The sequence below is a fragment of the Grampus griseus genome, assembly GCF_964374135.1.
Source record: "Grampus griseus genome assembly, chromosome: 19".
NCBI lineage: Eukaryota > Metazoa > Chordata > Mammalia > Artiodactyla > Delphinidae > Grampus > Grampus griseus.
In genome coordinates, this window is record NC_139013.1 from 39776744 (window position 1) to 39794755 (window position 18012).

The 18012-nt window shown below is 50.1% G+C and overlaps 2 protein-coding genes across 3 annotated transcripts in view; both read right to left on the minus strand.

Moving 5' to 3' along the window:
* ATP6V0D1 (ATPase H+ transporting V0 subunit d1) overlaps positions 1 to 11983 on the minus strand; it is a 38080-nt gene extending 26097 nt beyond the window's left edge. Inside the window, exon 1 of the mRNA XM_082677577.1 lies at positions 11754 to 11983. Coding sequence (XP_082533703.1) covers positions 11754 to 11883 — 130 coding nt within the window. The 5' untranslated portion in view covers positions 11884 to 11983. The remainder of the gene's footprint in view (positions 1 to 11753) is intronic.
* Positions 11984 to 12757: 774 nt separating this feature from the next.
* On the minus strand, positions 12758 to 13664 carry AGRP (agouti related neuropeptide; the record flags this gene model as incomplete). 2 transcript variants are annotated; one of them, XM_082677592.1, is made up of 4 exons in its annotated part: positions 12758 to 12940; positions 13140 to 13231; positions 13390 to 13522; positions 13644 to 13664. In XM_082677592.1, the coding sequence occupies 3 exons, from the start codon at positions 13517 to 13519 to the stop codon at positions 12758 to 12760; spliced, it is 405 nt and encodes a 134-aa protein (XP_082533718.1). The 2 variants fall into 2 exon arrangements, with proteins under 2 accessions (XP_082533718.1, XP_082533717.1); XM_082677591.1 differs by lacking the exon at positions 13644 to 13664 and having other exon boundaries at positions 13384 to 13519.
* Between the last annotated feature and the right edge of the window lie 4348 nt (positions 13665 to 18012).

Sequence of the window (18012 nt, forward strand, 5' to 3'; positions counted from 1 at the left end):
TAGGACTGAGGTGGACATGAGTCGGGAAAGCCAGAATGGAGACAAGGCGAGCATGAGTCTGATCATGAGGGACTGGTCTGTCTTGCATCAGTGAAGCAAGGGGTCTTCTGAGGGGCAAAACTGAAGAGGTTACAGAGGAAGCCTGGTCATCCTCAGCTCTCTCCACCCTTGTCCTCCAATTCGGCCAGACGCTTCCAAATCTCCAAATCCCTTTATCCAGCTCTCTACCCCCTGTCTCTAATGTTTAATGCTATAACAAACAAAAAAAAAGTGCTTAATAACCCAGAAACAGGACAATCTACAACATGGTGCACCCCTCCAGGATGGGGGCCTCAGCTTCCCCTCCCCCACAGCCCACACTCTGGCCCCCTGCCAGTACCAATAAAGACCTGCTGCTCATCCAATCATACAAATATCTATTGAGCATTCACTCTGGCTAGGCATGCGCTGTTGAGTCCTAACAACTGCAAGTGATTTCTGTTTCATTTTACAGGTGGGCAAACTAGCTTCAAGGCATTAAATCACATGCATAGTGTCACACAGTTGGCCAGAAAGGGAGCCACGGTCTGCCTGATGCCTGGCCTCACACAGAACTCAAGAAAGGTCCTGGTGACCCAGAGAGGCCCTAGGGTCCTGACTCTGAGCAGGCAGAGGTGATTTACAAGACAGACCATTGCATCATGTCCTCACACCTGTTCATTCTTAATGCTGACCCTTCCAACAAGCTGGAGGGCATCTAACAGCTGAACCCAAAGCACAACAACAGCTACAAGTAAGAAAAGGTTCTAGGGTGCTGTAGCAGGCACTCTGACCACAGGGGGCCAGGGACAAACTACTGGAGGCAGACCTGGGCCCTCAGGGACAGTGGTTTGGTGTCATCTCATTTCAAGTCTAACAGCCCTAATTTGGGAGAAAGTCTGCTATGTTTATTTAGTGTGTGCCACTGTGAAAGCAAGAAAGTGAGACTAATACATTCCAGAATGGGTTTATGCAAAATGTTCAAAATTTGTATCTTTCCCTCTCTTCCATCCAGAAACCCTGGTCACCCAGAAAGCCTCATCTTCAAGGGTCCTAGATGACTGACATTTGCCTGTCCTGAGGTCACCTCAAAAGGTCCTAAGCACAGGTTCAGACACTGGCTCCACCTCAGAAACCAGGCCCAAGAAATCAGGGAGTAAATCCAAGGACAAATGTGTTAACACCCACCAGAGCAAGTTCTGACATGAACTCTGGGGCAGGGCTTATGAAACGGGGGTTATCAGTTCCTGTGTGGACTATCTTGACCATAAACAGCTTCCCAGATAAAACCAGGCTAAAGTATATACTAGCACAAGATGTAATCAGTGAAGGGAAAGCAAGAAGTAGCGATGGGGAAGTGGCGACAAGGGAAAGAGAGAAAAATAGGCAGGTGAGAGGTGAGCTGCACGTGGACAGGGGCTTTGGGGCTCTAGTCTGAGTGACATGAAGTATCTGGTCCTGGCCCTCATGCATCCCCTGGACACTGAGTCTTGTGGTGTAAAGAGAAGGGGCTTGATGGGGGCTCCCTAAGGCTCAGATCAACCCTACAATGCTGTGAACGAAAATCTGGAAGAACACTCCAGGGTCACCAGCAGGGGTCTTGGCTTGGATGGCGGATGGTGTAAGTACCTTCTCTTTGCTCGCCTGTATGTTCAAATTTCCTTTATTTTACATATCTTTAGCGGATGTTTTAAATTATAAAACATTTGTTCACTATGACAGATTTGAACAATGGAAGGTACATAAAATTTAAAACTGACATATTCCCCCTCCCAGCCTTTCCAATCCCTCTCTGCAGAGGCTGCCACTCTAGACTTGTTGCCTATGCTTCCAAACACGTTTCCATGTGCACATTACCTGGCATTCTACTAAAATGGGACTATATTACACGCAACACTTTGCAATTTCTCACCTAGCAAGATATTTCTAAATCAGTCTTCATGGAACATCACTTTTGAGCACCGGAATAGTATTCCACTGTAAGCACAGACCATGATTTATTTAACCAAAGCCTGTCAAGGGCTACTCCGCTGGTTCTAACAGGTTGCAGTTACCAACAGGGCTGGTGTGAACACCTCTGTATGTGCCATCCTGTGCTAATTTAGGGGATACGATCCTGTAACTGGGTATATAGGGCCACACAGCACATATACATGCAATGTTTAAACAAGGCAGTAAAAACTTTTCCCCCAAGGATCTACACCAAGTCACCCTTCCACCAACTCTATTTTTGGAATTTTTTTTTCAAGTTATGTTTAGTTAAAAAGGAGACCAAAAAAGAAAAGAAACCACCATGCCCAGTCATGCAGGAGGCACGGCAGGGACCTGGAGGGGAATCCCTGGCTGTGGCTCTCCCTGCTCTGCTCGCCAAATTAGGCTCCACGCCAGGTATCCTCCTCAGGCCACGCTTATGTCCACTTGGCCCGCCATTAAGGCTGCTCTCCAGCCTCCTGGCAAGACTTGTGGGCAGGACCAGGCTTCCAAGGGAGGCTTGCCCTGGTTGCAAGCCAACAGACGGCCGGGCGTGGGCTGAGCTGCCGGCCGCCAGTGTGCTGATGACTTCCAGATTGGTATCTTTAGTGCTACTTCCCCTGAGCTCCAGATCCACACAGCCACCTCCCTCAGACACTCTGACTCAGCACTTCTGAGATAGAACACCTCCTCCTCCACCACCCTGTCCATGCCCCAAACCTTCTCCTCCTCCAGTGGTCCCCATCTCAGAAGCAGTTCCAGCACCCACCCAGACATTTGACTTCTAACTAACTTCTAACCCCTCTCACCACCATACCTAAGGCAGACTGGCCCAATCTTATCAGTCTCATGTCCTAAGCTGGTCTCTGACCCAGTCCCTCTTCTGCCCACGTGCCACTCCTGCCCCAGTTGAGCCCCGTTCTCTCACCCGGAGAGCTGGAATAGCACCTGCTTCTAGCCTGGCTCCTCCTAAACCCAACCTCCTGAGCCCCACATCAAGTTTCACATCACACCACCAACGCTCGTCCCCTTCACAATCCCCCCCCCACTTCATCTACTGACAGATCAAATCCAAGCTGGCTCATGGCAGCAAGACCTCCCTCCTGCCTACCCCTCGCCTCCACCCCTGCTCTGGGGCCTCATCCTCTTGCAGCAGCAGCCAGCTGGAGAGGAACAGTCAAGTCACCACCAGCGATCCATGCCAGCTCATCAATCATTGGGTGCTGGGGGTAGGGGGGAGATGTCTCTTCACACAGCAATGCCACTGCCTGGGGCAGTCGGGACAACATGGGCCATCAGACACTGAGGGGAAAACATCAGGTGTGTGTGGGCCCAGGCTCTCACAGCTCAGAGACTCAATGTAGTTGTTCCCTTCGGTCCAAGTGCAAACCCTCTCCATGTGTACACCCTTCCCCCAACGCCTCCCAAGCTCCTCTCTCGTGTTTGTGGTCACTGGATTGTCAGAACCCTGTTCTCTCTTCCTCTGGATCACATCTGACTCTGAGGAATTCTGGACCAAGCTAAGCTTGTCTTGCTGTCTAAGCCGTGGTCACGCAGTTTCACCAAATCGATATATTCTCCTCTGACAAACAAAATGGAACAAAGTGTTTCCAGGCAAGAACATAAACTCTTAAGCAAGACATTTCCCACACAAAGACCTTGACCTAACTGAAGAATCTCTCTCTCTCTTTCTCTCTCTTTTTTTAAACACAACTCTCAGCCCTCCTAAGCTATGTATCTTTCCAAGGCACCCAAGGCCTTCGATGAACCAGCCCAATGTGCCTATCCACCCTCAGCCCTGCACACGCAACACATGCTCTACTCTCTCTTCCCAGTTCCCAAAGTTCTCCTGATATTCTATGCAGTTTCACGTTTCTGAGACTGCTAATGCCATTCCTTCTTCCCCACTCCTTGACCTGGCTAATTTTTTGTGTGTGACAACTTCACTGAGATATAATTCATGTATCATACAATTTTCCCATTTAAAATGTATAATTCAATGGTTTTTAGTATATTCAGAGTTGTGCAACCATCACCACAATTTTAGAACATTTTCATTACCCCAAAAAGAAGCCCTGTACCCTTTAACTGCTACTCCTCACATGCTCCCACTGCCCCAAAGTGTACCACGTGCCTACTGGACATTCAATGCTGTTTTGATGTCCACCAGTCTGTCCATTAGGCACACCTGCACCCAAGCAAGGCCTGTGTGACATGTTTTCATTACCCACTCGAGGCCCAGCATGGTGCCTGCCTCCCAGGAGTGACAGGAAGGAATGACCACAGTGGGAGCAGCTGGCTTCCCTGACTGCTCTCTCGGCTCCAGGCCCTGTGCTTACACGTCACTAACATTTCAGAGTGATCCTATTAATACTCTCATTGTGGGTTTCCCTGGTGGCATAGTGGTTGAGAATCCGCCTACCAATGCAGGGGACACAGGTTCGAGCCCTGGTCCAGGAAGATCTCACATGCCGCAGAGCAACAAAGCCCTCGCGCCACAACTACTGAGCCTGCGCTCTAGAGCCCGAGAGCCACAACTACTGAAGTCTGTGCGTCTAGAGCCCGTGCTCCGCAACAAGAGAAGCCCCCGCACCTCAATGAAGAGTAGCCCCGCTCACTGCAACTAGAGAAAGCCCGCACGCAGCAATGAAGACCCAATGCAGCCATTAATTAATTAATTTAAAAAATACTCTCGGGGCTTCCCTGGTGGCGCAGTGGTTGAGAATCCGCCTGCCGATGCAGGGGACACGGGTTCGTGCCCTGGTCCGGGAAGATCCCACATGCCGCGGAGCGGCTGGGCCCGTGAGCCATGGCCACTGAGCCTGCGCGTCCAGAGCCTGTGCTCCACAATGGGAGAGGCCACAACAGTGAGAGGCCCGCGTACCGCAAAAAAAACCTCTCATTATGCAGCTGAGGATAAACCACTTGCCCAGGGTCACAAAGCTAGTAACAGGCTGAGCAGGGATTCATCAGTGAGTTGAGTTCATTGGTGAGCTCTGCTCTGTCTGTATGTTGTCTCTGCCCAACCACTCCATGCACTGCTGTCAGCTTCTAGCCCTGCTCTCCTCTGTACTCATTAAGGTCACCAATGACCTCTGAATGGCAAAACCAAATGAAGAACTGTCTGACTTTATTTCAATCTCTTGGTCATGTTTGTCAGTCACCACCCCCTTCTTTTTCTCTCTTGGGGCTACCAACCTCTCAGGGGATGCCTTTGCTCTTTCTGGCAGGACCATCTTTTACCCTATCCTTGCTTAACAGAAGCCCTATGCGGGAGGGCCTCATCTAGGGCCTCTACTCTTTTGATTCTATGCTCTCTCTTGGGGTCAGTGGCCACACTTCTACCCTGATTCCCCAAGCTCAGACCTCACACCTGAGCAGCAAAAGTAGTCTCCACATCTTCACTCAGATGGCTCACAGATCCCTCAATCCCATCTTCTCACTCTTTCTCCAACCTGTTCCTTCCACAGTCCACTATCATTTCACTTGCCACCTACACAGTTGCCTAAGCCAGAGAGGAGACATCAGCCTTGACTCTTCCTTCTTCCTCAGCCTCCTTATCCAACCCTCAAATCCTATCAACTCCTCTTCCTATAATTCCCCCTCCCCACCCCACAATGCTCCCTATCAATGCCTGAAGACAGGCTGCCATCATCTTCTCTGCCCTGGATTACTCATAAGATTCTGCAGACTGTTCTTCCCACCTTCAGTGTGGCCACGACCCCCAAAACGCTTTTCAAACTGCAGGTACATTCTGAAGTACAAGTCCAGTAGTTTTACCCTCCCATCCCCTGCATTCAGGACAAAGCCCTTCTTGTGGTTTCTGCAATCCTTCAAAGCTGATCTCTTTCCAGCCACATTCCTGGCCATACTATAATTAGTGCTGAATAACTAACTGTGCCACTAATAGCTAATTAGTGCCACTCCTGGAGACACCATCTATGTTTGTATCCGCAGTTTGATGTGACTGGTGATTTGGCCAAGGCCAGCCAGGAGTCTCACTTTCATCTTCCTATATGAGACTGTGTCTTGTGAAATAATGTTGAAATGCAGAAGGAAATGTTGTAATGAACAAAAGACAAGTGATTCAGAACAGAGAGGGATACAGTGTTCTGAAAGACAACCAGCATATCACACATGGGAGCTCTTCAACCATAGTCCCTGAGCATCTAACTCACTGGCTGAGGAAAACAATCACTCGGGACCACCTAACTCACATGGAAGTTGAGAAGATCACAGGGTTCCTCCTTCTGAATGCTAAGCATATTTCTTTACAACAGGAAGAATATGTACTGAATGGTCCAAGTGTCGGGGGAGCCCCCATTCCAAATTAGGAACTGGCATCTGGTACCCATCAGCTGAGTTACAGCTGCATAACCCAGCAAGCCATAGGCTTCTCTGTATTTTCCAAGTTTCTAAGTAAGAAGGAAGCTAATTCATAGAAAAATCCTAGAAATAATGACCAACTCAGCAACAATGAGAAACCCCTGGACTCAGATTTTGGTCTCTAAATATCATTTTCCTATAAAAAGAATCAGGTCCCCTAAGAGAAACGATGACTCTAGGTCTGGGTCAACAAATGTACAAGATAACATTAGAATATATTGTCATCTCAGTAGTAACGAAGGCTACAGGGTTATATCAAAAACCGTATACAACAGGCAGCCTATTGGATAAGCTCCCACTGGCCAAAGGACAATTTGAGCACTGATAAAGTTAAAAGACTGAAGCACAACAAATACATTAAAATCCATAAGTGTGTTATGATACTAAACAAACAAAAAGAAGAACAAACAAACCTCACGAGTCATCTTTGGAGGATGTTGGAAAACCAACTCATTATTTTGGAAGCTAGTAAATATGGTAAAGAATTAAGCATTTATCCTGCCTCTCCTATACAGACTGTATTTCAGGGTAACCAAGTAGTTGATTACTGGCAATTTCCAGGTATAGAAGTATTCAAGCTAGCAACTGCAGAAGGAAACATAAAACTAAAATATCACCATTTTGCAACCCCTAATGAAATAATGGTTCTAGGCAATAAATGTCAATGGTTCCTATGTCATAAAAAGGGAAACAACTAAAGAGAAACAACTCTCAATAGAAGCACAAATGTCATCTATTAAATATTGTTTAAAAAAAAATAGAACCAGAATCTAATTAGGTCTTTAGATCTAACTATCAATTTACAGGAAAAACAAGGGACAGAGGAACATGTTAAACTATACAGGAGGGATATAATCAGCAAAGTTGAGATGGAAGGAAAATCTATAAATTAAAAGACCCAGCTTCTTCAGGAAATAAAAGGAAAAGTAAGACAGAAAACCTATATACTAAAAGACTTCTGATAGCATCAATCAATTGAAATATATGGATCATAATTGGACCCCGCTTGAAACAAATTGTATTAAAAAATCGTTTGAGACAATCAGACAAATCTAAACATGAAATGGATATTTGATGACATCAAAAACTATTGTTTCTTTTAAAGGAGGACTAATAGGATTGTGGTTGTTAAAAAAAAAATAAATCATGATCTTTTTTAGAAACACCAAAATATTTACAGCTGAAATGATATGCTGTCTGGGATTTACTTCAAAATAATTTGAGAGTGGGGGGATAAATGCAGCTATTACTGAAACAAGATTGATAACAACAAAAGCTGATCACTGTTGTAATTAGGTGATTATTACTTATAGGTTCGGTATACTATTCCCTCTGATTTGTATATGTTTAATGATTTCCATAATAAATAGTTTTAAAGAGAAAAAAGGAAAGGGGAAATTCTGCAGGGCAGGGCCAGAGTCTCACTCATATCTGTATTCCCAGCAGCCAGTCAGACAAATTAATAGCAATGCTTTTAGGCTGAAGCCAAGGTCAAAGCTAAGGGTTCAAGCTCAGAACTATGGTAATACCTGAAATACCTGCCTGGCTCTCTTATGAGGCACAGAGCTGGCACACAGTAGGCCTTCAGGAAGCGTTTTTTGAATGAGCAAACGAAGACTTCAACATCGAATTAGCACGACATATGTTCCTCATGATCTGAAATACATTCACTTAGTCACATCCGACCACCTCAAATTCGGCAGGCCTCTGTGGAAGGTGGTACCCCCTGCCACCACTCTCTCTGCCTCCACACCCAGTGCTGAGGGGCCAGGGGCTTCCTCCCCTGGGCTCAGCCTGATGTTTTTAAACCAAGGGTCTGGGTTCCGAGCAGATTTGTGCTCTTGTCCCCCGCACCCTACCACCCAGGACTCCTTTTGGTCCCTCTGATTGGCCCAACTATTTCTCCTTGGCATGTTGGTCGCTCTGCCCGAAATGTCCCCCACCCCACTCCACCCCATCCCTGGCCTAGCTCTCTGCACAGCTGGCTCCTCATTGTCCACACCTCAGCTCGAATATCCTTCCTCAGCAGGGCCTGAACCAGCCACACTCTCTACAGAAAGTTCCCCTCTGATTCTCTATCATTTCTCCACTGTCCCTTTCACAGGTAACACCCTTAATATGCAATTATACATTTCCTTTGCTTTAAAATAACAATAACTGCAGCTAGCACACTGACTCAGTACTTACCATGTGCCAAGTTCATGCTAAGTGTTTTACAGGGATTATCTTGTTTAGCTTTCACAACCACCCCATCAGTAAAGATACGTATCATTTTATTTATTATTATTTCCATTTTATGGATGATGAAACTCAGGACAGAGCAGTTACATGGCCACAGAAACGTGCAGTAGTAAGCCCACATTTGTAACCGCTATGCTACACTGATCTCTTAATGTCTTCTGGCCCCACTGACCTCCACCCCCAGACTATGAGGGTCAAGGGGAACATCATTCAACAAAGTACCTCAGACCCTACTGCTGTGCCTGGCATAAAAGAGGTGCTTTACAAGTATATGTGGAATGAATGAAAACATTCAAAGTAATCCTGTATGATTTCTCTTTGTGTATCTCTGACCCACCTCCTCTTCCCCACAAGTCCCTAGCACAGGACCCAACTTCTAGAAGGTACTCAACACATCCAAAACGCTCAGAGCTGAAAAGAGCTTTTGTGACCACCTAGCTCTGTTCCCTCAGTTCACCAAGGGCTAGGACCTTCTCCTACTTCTGAGAAGAGACAATCAAGCAAGATGGACAATGGAGGATACATGGACTTCAGCGGTCCTAAGAGGCTGAGTTCTAGCAAAAGAGATCAGTAGCAGATGCCCTGATGGAGTAGAAGCCAAGAAGGAAGGCTAGGGTGGGGTGGAGCGTCTATATGTACTTCCTGTACCTTGCAGAACAAATAAACACCCTCCACCCAATGTCCTGAGCCTTCAGGAAACTGTTCCACTTCTAAAACATGTTCTTTGGAAACCTCATCATCTCAGGACACACCTACAGATTTCATAGGGACCACAGGCTTCCTTGGTCTCTCCTTCCCACCTCCCTCCCCTCTCCCCCCCCCTTTCCCTTTTCCCTGGAGATAAGGAAGCAAAAACACCCAGCAACAAAGGGCTGGAGGTCAGGCCTCTGGGGTGACCTTCAGGAGCAGAGAAGGCCTTTCTGTAGAGGACAAGTGGAGTTTCTGGTCAATCCTTCCCGCCTCTGGTTATCTCCAGCCCCTGAAAGTCCTGAGCATCTCCAGCCTAGAGTCCCAAGAATCTCCAACTCTGTGTTGACAGACTTCTAGGAAAGCAGCACAAACAAACACAAGAGCTGCAACTGGATGGAGGGGGACAACATTCTAGCCTAGCGTGTCCACAAAGGGGTTCTAAGATGGGATGGTACTGGGTCTGGGCCTTAAAGGGTGGGAATCACTGGGTTTCACGGGAGTAAGAAGGAAGCAGAGAAAATGGCTAGTGCAAATAATACTGAAACGAGCTAACATTTACCTAGCACTTATTCTGTGCTTGGTGCTGAGTTAAGTGTTTTACACATAATAACTTGTTGACATCTCTCAACCTTGTGAGATAGGTGCTGTTAATGTGTCAGATGATGAACCCAAGACCCAGAGGTGTTAAATAACTTGCCTAAAGTGATTCAGTAATTGGTGCGGCTGGGATTCAAAGTCAGATTTGAAAGTTCAAAGTCCACCACACAATGTGCACCAAAAGCTGGGGGATGGCTTGCATGAAGGAAAGGAACATGTGTGAAAGAGCGAGGGAATCCCTGAATGTCACACTAAAGGGCTGGATGGTGATCCACAAGGGGATCATGTGTGAGCAGTGCTGTAGGAAGAATGGCTTAACATGTTTATGGGGGATGATGGAGGGTCTGCTGGGAAGATGGGAACCCCGTGCCCCCAGAAGCTCTACACGGGTGGGGTAGGAGGGCAGCAGGAATGAGGAAAGCCTAGAAGAGAAATAAGTTTACCAAATGCCAGTTGGTAATCAACGGTGTCCGCATTCAGATTTAAGCAAATAAAGATCTTCCTTCAGTCCCAATCAGTCCACAAAACTCCCATTAAATACCACTGTGTGCCAAGCCCTGCCCTGTGCAGCCTCTCTCTGTTTCTCCTCTGTTTGCCACAGTGAGGACAATGAGGTTGCTGTCAAGTTCCTACAACCCAGCACCCTAAAGTGCTCTCCTCTCCTTCCCCACCTCCACTCTCATAAGGGAGGTGAAAGACTTTTCTTGCACATCTATGTTAAAACCATAATGCCCCCAATTGTATTTGAACTGCAGTAAGTTTTAAAACTTAAAGGTATTTATTTTCACATTACAGATCCAATTTGCAAGGTACATAACTGCTTTTTTAACTGAGCTCACTTTTAACCTCAGTAAGTTTATGATGAGAAAATTTTCTCCAGAAGGCGAATCATCTGGGCATCTTCCCCCTCCAGCTACCAACCAGGAGGCTAGCAGTACCTCTGTTCGAGGATATCATCTGGAGGTCAGGGATGGGAACTCACAGCCCAGCCACTGTGCCCTTCACTACCACCTGGGGGGCGGCGGTGGGTAGCGGGAGGAGGAAGAGAAGACTGGAATCAGGGAAGTCTCTAATTCAGTAAATCTGATGCTGCGCCTCACAGAGGCAATTCCACTTTGGAGCTGTGTGTCCTGAGAAAAAGTGGAACTCAGCTTCTCACCATTCTTGTGCTAGGAAACCCTGTCTGAACAGGCACCCTCATGGAGCGGGTGGGAATTATTGTCAAATACAGGTGTATGAACTTCCCGACTTTCAGGGCTCTCCCAAACAGGGCCTTCAGAAGACCGCTCAGCCAGTGGATCGGCGATGGGAGGAAACTCTCGCTAAGCTGGCTCAGTAATTCCCCAGAAAGGCTCACTGCGCAGGCCAACGTGAAGACACAATGAGCCCAAAGCCCTTGGTGTATGTGCTGGGAGGGAAAGCCGGGGACTTTTCCGCTTAGCTTCCCTAAGCTTTGCCACGAGACAGCTCTCTGGCTACGTCAGGGTAAAGAGACTTGTACGAGCACATCTCACACCAGCTAACCACTCCCGAGAGACCCTCTCTTTCAAACTACAATGGTGGGCAGAACGGGGAAGAAGTGGTCCCAGCAGAGGCGAACCACTGCGGTTCTTAAAGCCTTGTTTGCGTTTGGGCCCACACGGAGCCGCAAATGGAGGTATATTCCCTTCCGGCGCACCCGCCATTAGCCCCCGGATTCCCAGCAGGCCTCTCAGGCCCGGATCCGGTTCCCCAACCTCTCAGGCCCTTCGAGAACCCCCAGCTTCCACTCCCAGACCTCAGAACCTTCAGGCCCGCGCCGGCCTCCCTGCCGGCCTTTCGAGGCCCCGCAGCCCGGCCCCGCGGCTCACCCTCGAGCGTCTCGCACTGAACCAGGTTGAGGTAGTCCGTCTGGCTGAGCACCCCGGCCTTCAGGCCGCGCACCAGTCCCTCCAAGTAGCCATTGTCCACGTTGAAGTAAAGCTCCGGGAAGAACGACATGGCTGCGGCGGGGGCGGCTGGACCGGAGGACCCGGACCTGCCGGCACGCAGCACAACTCCAAGATCAGCTGACGCGGCGCCCGCAGCGGGCTGTCAAGCGCATCAGGTGACGCGCAAGCGGCCCACGTGACCACAACGGGGCGGGGCTCTGAGCGGCTCCCGGCTTCCGGGTGGTTTCTCGCGGAACGGTTGCGCAGGTGTGGGCTGGGGACCGCCCACTGGCGCCTGCGCGCTGAGGGGAAGAGGGCCTCCTGCTCTCCGGCGGGAGCGGCTTGGAGTGTCCAAGGCCGAGCGCGTGGTGGCGCCCGTGGCCGCGGGGATTCCATTGGGCCTTCACTCTAGATTTCCCGAGTCTGGTGCACGTGGTGCTGTGGCGGCCAGAGGAGTAAAGATGGGAGTGGGCGGCGCTTCTTATGCTTGGAAATATTCCAGACTGTTGTCAGCCTTCCCCTGAGAGGAACTGAAGTCCGGTGAGGGGAAGGCTTCGCTGCGGGTCACGCGTCGAGTTAACGCAAGCAGGCCCTGGACCCTAATGTTTTGTTAGCCTGCTGGGAGCTACAGCTCCTATGCTGCGTTGTGCCCTCCCTTCCCCTCATTTATTATATAAGATTCTCAAGGGTAGGAGCGCGGCCCTCCTCTGCTTCTCCCAACGACGCCTGGCACTCTAAGAGCATGCATGTAAGTGACTCATGATGGGATAGCGCAGGCCCTGGGGTAGGGATGTGTGTGTGGTGTCTTGGCTTGGAGACACCTTTGCCCCTGCCATGACCTCCCCCCTCCGACGGTCACGTTCCAAATAACACCACAACCCTGGGGTTGGTCCCATCCTTTATTGTCGCTCCCCTGCCCCAGCCCCGACCCCGACGTCGGCCAACTAGGTGCGGCTGCAGGGGTTCGCGGCAGTACCCAGCTTGCGGCAGTAGCAGAAGGCGTTGAAGAAACGGCAGTAGCACGTGGCACATGGGTCGCAGCATGGTACCTGGTGTCCCAGACAGGACTCATGCAGCCTTACGCAGCGACGCGGGGAGCGCGGCTTGCGTCCTTCCGGATCTAGCACCTGCAGGGGTTGGGTAACATGGGCCTTCAGCGGCAGCTTCAGGGACCTGACCCAATCAAGGGGAGACGTCAGTGGAGCATGGGGAGGGATGGTCTGCAGTGTCACCCCAAGTGAGAGGGTCACCGAAGTGGAGATGGAGGTTGATGCCTGATCCCCCCACCCAGAGATTGTGGCCTCAGCCCTTTTCCTGAGCAGTTACCTCTGCCAAGGCCTTGGCCTCTGCCTCCTGCAGCAGAGCCTCTTCCACCTGTTCTGCTGTTGTCCTCTTCAGTGGGGGCTGCAGGCCCAGGCCTGGGACAGATGATGTGAGAACAGAAACCCCCATGCACAAGACACCCACCTCCCAGGCCTAGGATTGGGAAGGGGGAAAGAGGGCTCATACCAGGCAGAATAGTTCGTGGCCAGAGAGTGTCCAGGCCCCACCCATCCCCACCCCTGCCCACACTGACCTTGGAGCTCTGGGAACAAGGCTTGGTCAGGCCTTCCGATGCCCTCCAGGGGAGCCAAGCCCATCTGGGCCCCCTGCCCGGCGGGCATTGCCAGCAGCAGGGCACAACTCAGCAGCACTGTGGTCAGCATGGCCTGGCTCAGCAGGAAGACCCACCACTTAGTCCCTCTTCATCCCTAGAACACCCTCTAAGTGCCCTATCCCAGACAGAAGACCCCTAGAGAGTAGGAGTCTCTGCCCAACCTGAGGACTTACCTCTGCTTGCTGGATCCTTGCCCCAAGAGTTCCTGGCCACCCCATGCCCTCGGTTTATATGGCAGGGTCTAATGAAGGGCCCACACGTGACTGCTCCCTGCAGCCAGGGCATGAGGGCGCCCCCCCAGAGGGCGGGGGCACAGTTCAGGCCTCTCTCACTGGAACCTGGGCTCTATAAGAGGGGTACCCATCTCCAGTTTGGAGTGAGGTCTCCAGGAACCAATCAAAGTTTGGGAACAAGATAGGATGCCCAGGGCCCCCACATTCATTCCCCAGGACAGGGACCTGGGGAATGGGGATGGGTAGGCTGGAGCCATTAGCAATAACAAGGAAGGCGGCCCTGAACACTTAATTTAATTTGTGGCCCCGGAGATGCTCATTCAGACCCTACGCATGGCATGTTCCCTTTGCTTCCAGGAACTTGGGTCAAGGGCATTGGAGGGGGTGATGGGCCAGTGACCAGAGCGGGGTGGGGTTGGGGTGGAGACCTAGACCCTGGGTTTTTGAGGGGAGAGAGGGGAGGGGAGAAGCCCACTTAGCCAAAAGCAGGCCCTCTGCCTCCATCTCTGGTCCTACCTCTCCTCCCCCTTCTTCCTCCAGGCTTCTCCAAAACCCCAGCCCTGCTCCTGCCCCCGCACCCTTTTCTGCCTGGGGTTCCTGGAAGCCAAGGTGGCCGAACGGACTGTTCCCTGGGTGGACGAGGAGCTTCAAAGTAAAAAGCTTTCAGGCCGCCTGCCTCATTAGTGCTAATGGCTGCTCCTTTCCGCCCTGCGTTGTCAGGACTGTGCCCACGCCTGGTCTCATCAGCACGGGGCAGATGTGAGGACTGCCCTTTCATAGAGATGGTGGGACACACAGGACCCCACCTGCCCCAGCCTTCCCTCACCGGCCCCGCCAAGGGCACTTTATTACACACTTGCCACTTGGGGAAGGGGATGCAGGCTGAGTCAGCTTCCAGGACTCAGTATACAAACAGCTGGCCCAAGACAGCTGGAGGAGGATGTAGAGGCTGTTTGGGCTATTCTGACCAGGGCGAGGCCTGAGGAAGTCCTTCCAGAAAGCAGTTGGAAACCATAGGTTATCATCTGGCAGCTTCTGGCCTGGTGTCAACATAGCAATTGGTCTTGGGGAGAGAGTTGTGTGGAGAGGGGCGCTCTGCAGAGGGTGAGCCTGTGGCAGTCTTCTTCCACAGATGGGCATTGATGTCTATTCTGGGATCAGGCTGGCATTGGACTCGCTTGTGGTTGGCCCAGGGTAACAGTCCTAGGAGCTCAGAGGGTCACCTACTATGGCCCAGGGGAGGAGCAGGGGAGTGAGGGAAAGCCCCTCTGGGGAGGTGGTCCATGGATAATCCAACAAAGGGCCAGTCCCCATTTCTCCCCCGGGAATGGTGCTGGCTGTTTTGGTGACTCTGTCACAAAGCAGACCTGGTGTCAAGGCCTCCCTGGCAACTGACATTAACCTTTGTTTCCCAGAAGCCATAGCTGGGCTCAGTGGCCCACCCCAGGGGTTTCTTATAGTGGTGCAGGGTGAAGGTATCAGGCACCCAGGTGTGCCCCCATCTTGGTTGGGCCACATGGAGCTCAGGAAGGGTAATACATCAAATGTACCCGAGACATTTTCCCCAAATCTTTATGCCCTGGCCCCATCCTTGCAGGTTCTGGCTGAAGAGATGGTGGTAAGGAGCAGGGACTGTGTGAGTATTTTGGCAGGGTGCCCCAGGTGAGGTGAGGCGGGGGCTCTGAGCACCTGGCTGAGCCTGGTCAGCGCTCATGCTAAGGACAGCTCTTCATCTTGGAACGGGGGTGCTCCTGCCAGCTAGGCCCTTAGTGTCTTTGCTCACCTACAGATCAGTGGCTGTCTTCACTTGGGTGTGTGAACACAGGTGTATTGGCCCCATCCATGGACAGCAGGGGCTGCCAAGGTCCCTGATCGGATCCAGTGGGGAAGACAGCCAAGAAAACCAACAACCAAAGTGGAACAGTGGGACTTCCCTGGTGGTTCAGGGAAGGCTCTGCGCTTCCACTGCAGGGGGCATGGGTTCGATCCCTGGTCGGGGAACTAAGATCCCACATCCTGCTCATCGTGGCCAAAAAAACAAAAAGAAAAAAAACACAGTGGAAAGACCAAAGAAATATAAACACTGGATATTTGATGACATTAAGGAATAACTGTTAACTTTTTTAGTTGTGATAATGGTATTGTAGTCATGATTTTTTTTAAAAAAAAAGATTCTTTTAGAGAAAAATGATATATTTACTGATAAAATTATATGAAATATGGTATTTGCCTCAAAATAATCTGAAGTAGGGGGGATAGCAGGAGGTGATATAGATGAAACAGAATTTTTCATGAGCTGGTAATTGTTGAAGCTGGGTGGTGGGTACATGGGCTTCGTTATCCTAATACTGCTACTTTTGTATATGTTTGAAATTTTCCATAATAAAACATTTGTTTATGCCCCTTCCCACCCCACCCAGCTGCCCTCCCATCACCACTGAATTGGCCAAAACACAGCCTATGGGTTTCTTGTTATAACTCTGTATCTCTATATGTCTATCTATGAATTGTAAATCTGTATTTAAAGTTAATTTTCCATTGGTTTATCAAATTTTATTAATCTTTGCCAATAATCAGTCTTTGGCTTGATTCACCAAATTTTGTTACAATTAAGTTTCTGCCTTCCCATCATTTTCTATTTTCCTAGCATTTGTTGATCTTTTAAGTTTATCTTTCTTCCCTTTTTTCTTTTTTGGCGGTACGCAGGCCTCTCACTCCCATTGCGGAGCACAGGCTCCGGACGCGCAGGCTCAGCGGATATGGCTCACGGGCACAGCCGCTCCGCGGCATGTGGGATCCTCCCAGACCGGGGCACGAACCCGTGTCCCCTTCATCGGCAGGCGGACTCTCAACCACTGTGCCACCAGGGAAGCCCTTCCCTTTTTAAAAAAAAGAAATTTATTTATTTTGGGCTGCGTTGGGTCTTCGTTGCTGCCTGTGGGCTTTCTCTAGTTGAGGTGAGTGGGGGCTTCTCTTCACTGCGGTGCACGGGTTTCTCACTGCGGTGGCCTCTCCTGTTGCGGAGCACGGGCTCTAGGTGCGCGGGCTTCAGAAGTTGTGGCACGCAGGCTCAGTAGTTGTGGCACACGGGCTTAGTTGCTCCACGGCATGTGGGATCTTCCTGGACTAGGGATTGAACCCGTGTTCCCTGCATTGGCAGGCGGATTCTTAACCACTGCACCACCAGAGAAGTCCCTATCTCTCTTCCTGATGAACACTTGCCTACACCTAGTAGTCTATAAAAGGTTCCTCAGGACCCCTTTCCATTTGCTGAGTACAAACACTGCGTGAGTGATTTTTTGGGTCTGGAACTGGCCTGATGTTCCCAGGACAATGCTTTTTGGCAGAAAGACCTTCAGAAATGTGCGGCATGTTCTGGGTGGAGGATTTGGCAGACCTGGGAGGATGCAAAGCCTACTTCGTAAGGCTGAGGTTGGACCCCAAGCATAGGGACCCTGACTTCAAGGAGGAGAAGGGGGAGAGTGTGGATGCTCTGTGCCAAAGATCAAGTGTGGGGACAAGGAGAGATGCTTGATCCCTACCCCTCCTCCTCTTTTTCCTCCAGCAAGGTAGTTGTCACCCAAGGGTGCTGTTCCTGCTTTGTCCCACAGGGGGAAGCAGAGCACCCACTGGCTCTCCTAATCCAGCTTCATCCTTTTTTAAAAAAAACATATTTTTATTTAAATTTATTTATTTATTAATTTATTTTTGGCAGCATTGGGTCTTCGTTGCCGCGCGCGGGCTTTTCTCTAGTTGCAGTGAGCGGGGGCTGCTCTTCATTGCAGTGCTCAGGCTTCTCATTGCAGTGGCTTCTCGCATGGACTCTAGGCTCGTGGGCTTCAGTAGTTGTGGCATGCGGGCTCAGTAGCTGTGGCAGTAGCTGTGGGATCTTTCTGGACCAGGGCTTGAACCTGTGTCCCCTGCATTGGCAGGAGGATTCTTAACCACTGCACCACCAGGGAAGTCCCTGCAGACTTTTTAATGATGGCCATTCTGACCAGTGTGAGGTGGTACCTCACTGTAGTTTTGATTTGCATTTCTCTAATAATTAGCAATGCTGAGCATCTTTTCATGTGCATATTGGCCACCTGTATGTCTTCTTGGGAGAAAAGTCTATTTAGGTCTTCCAGGCTGGTGTCTCTTAAGCCCTCAGCTGGAGGGGGTCCCACTGTGATCAGGACCCCCTAGGTGGGAGAGTCATGTTTGTTGCATGAATGCCAGTGCTTGCCATTCTCCCATTCATTTGAGAACTATTTGAGCACATGCTGCATGACGAGCACTATGCCAAGGGCTCTATATTTCACGGTTT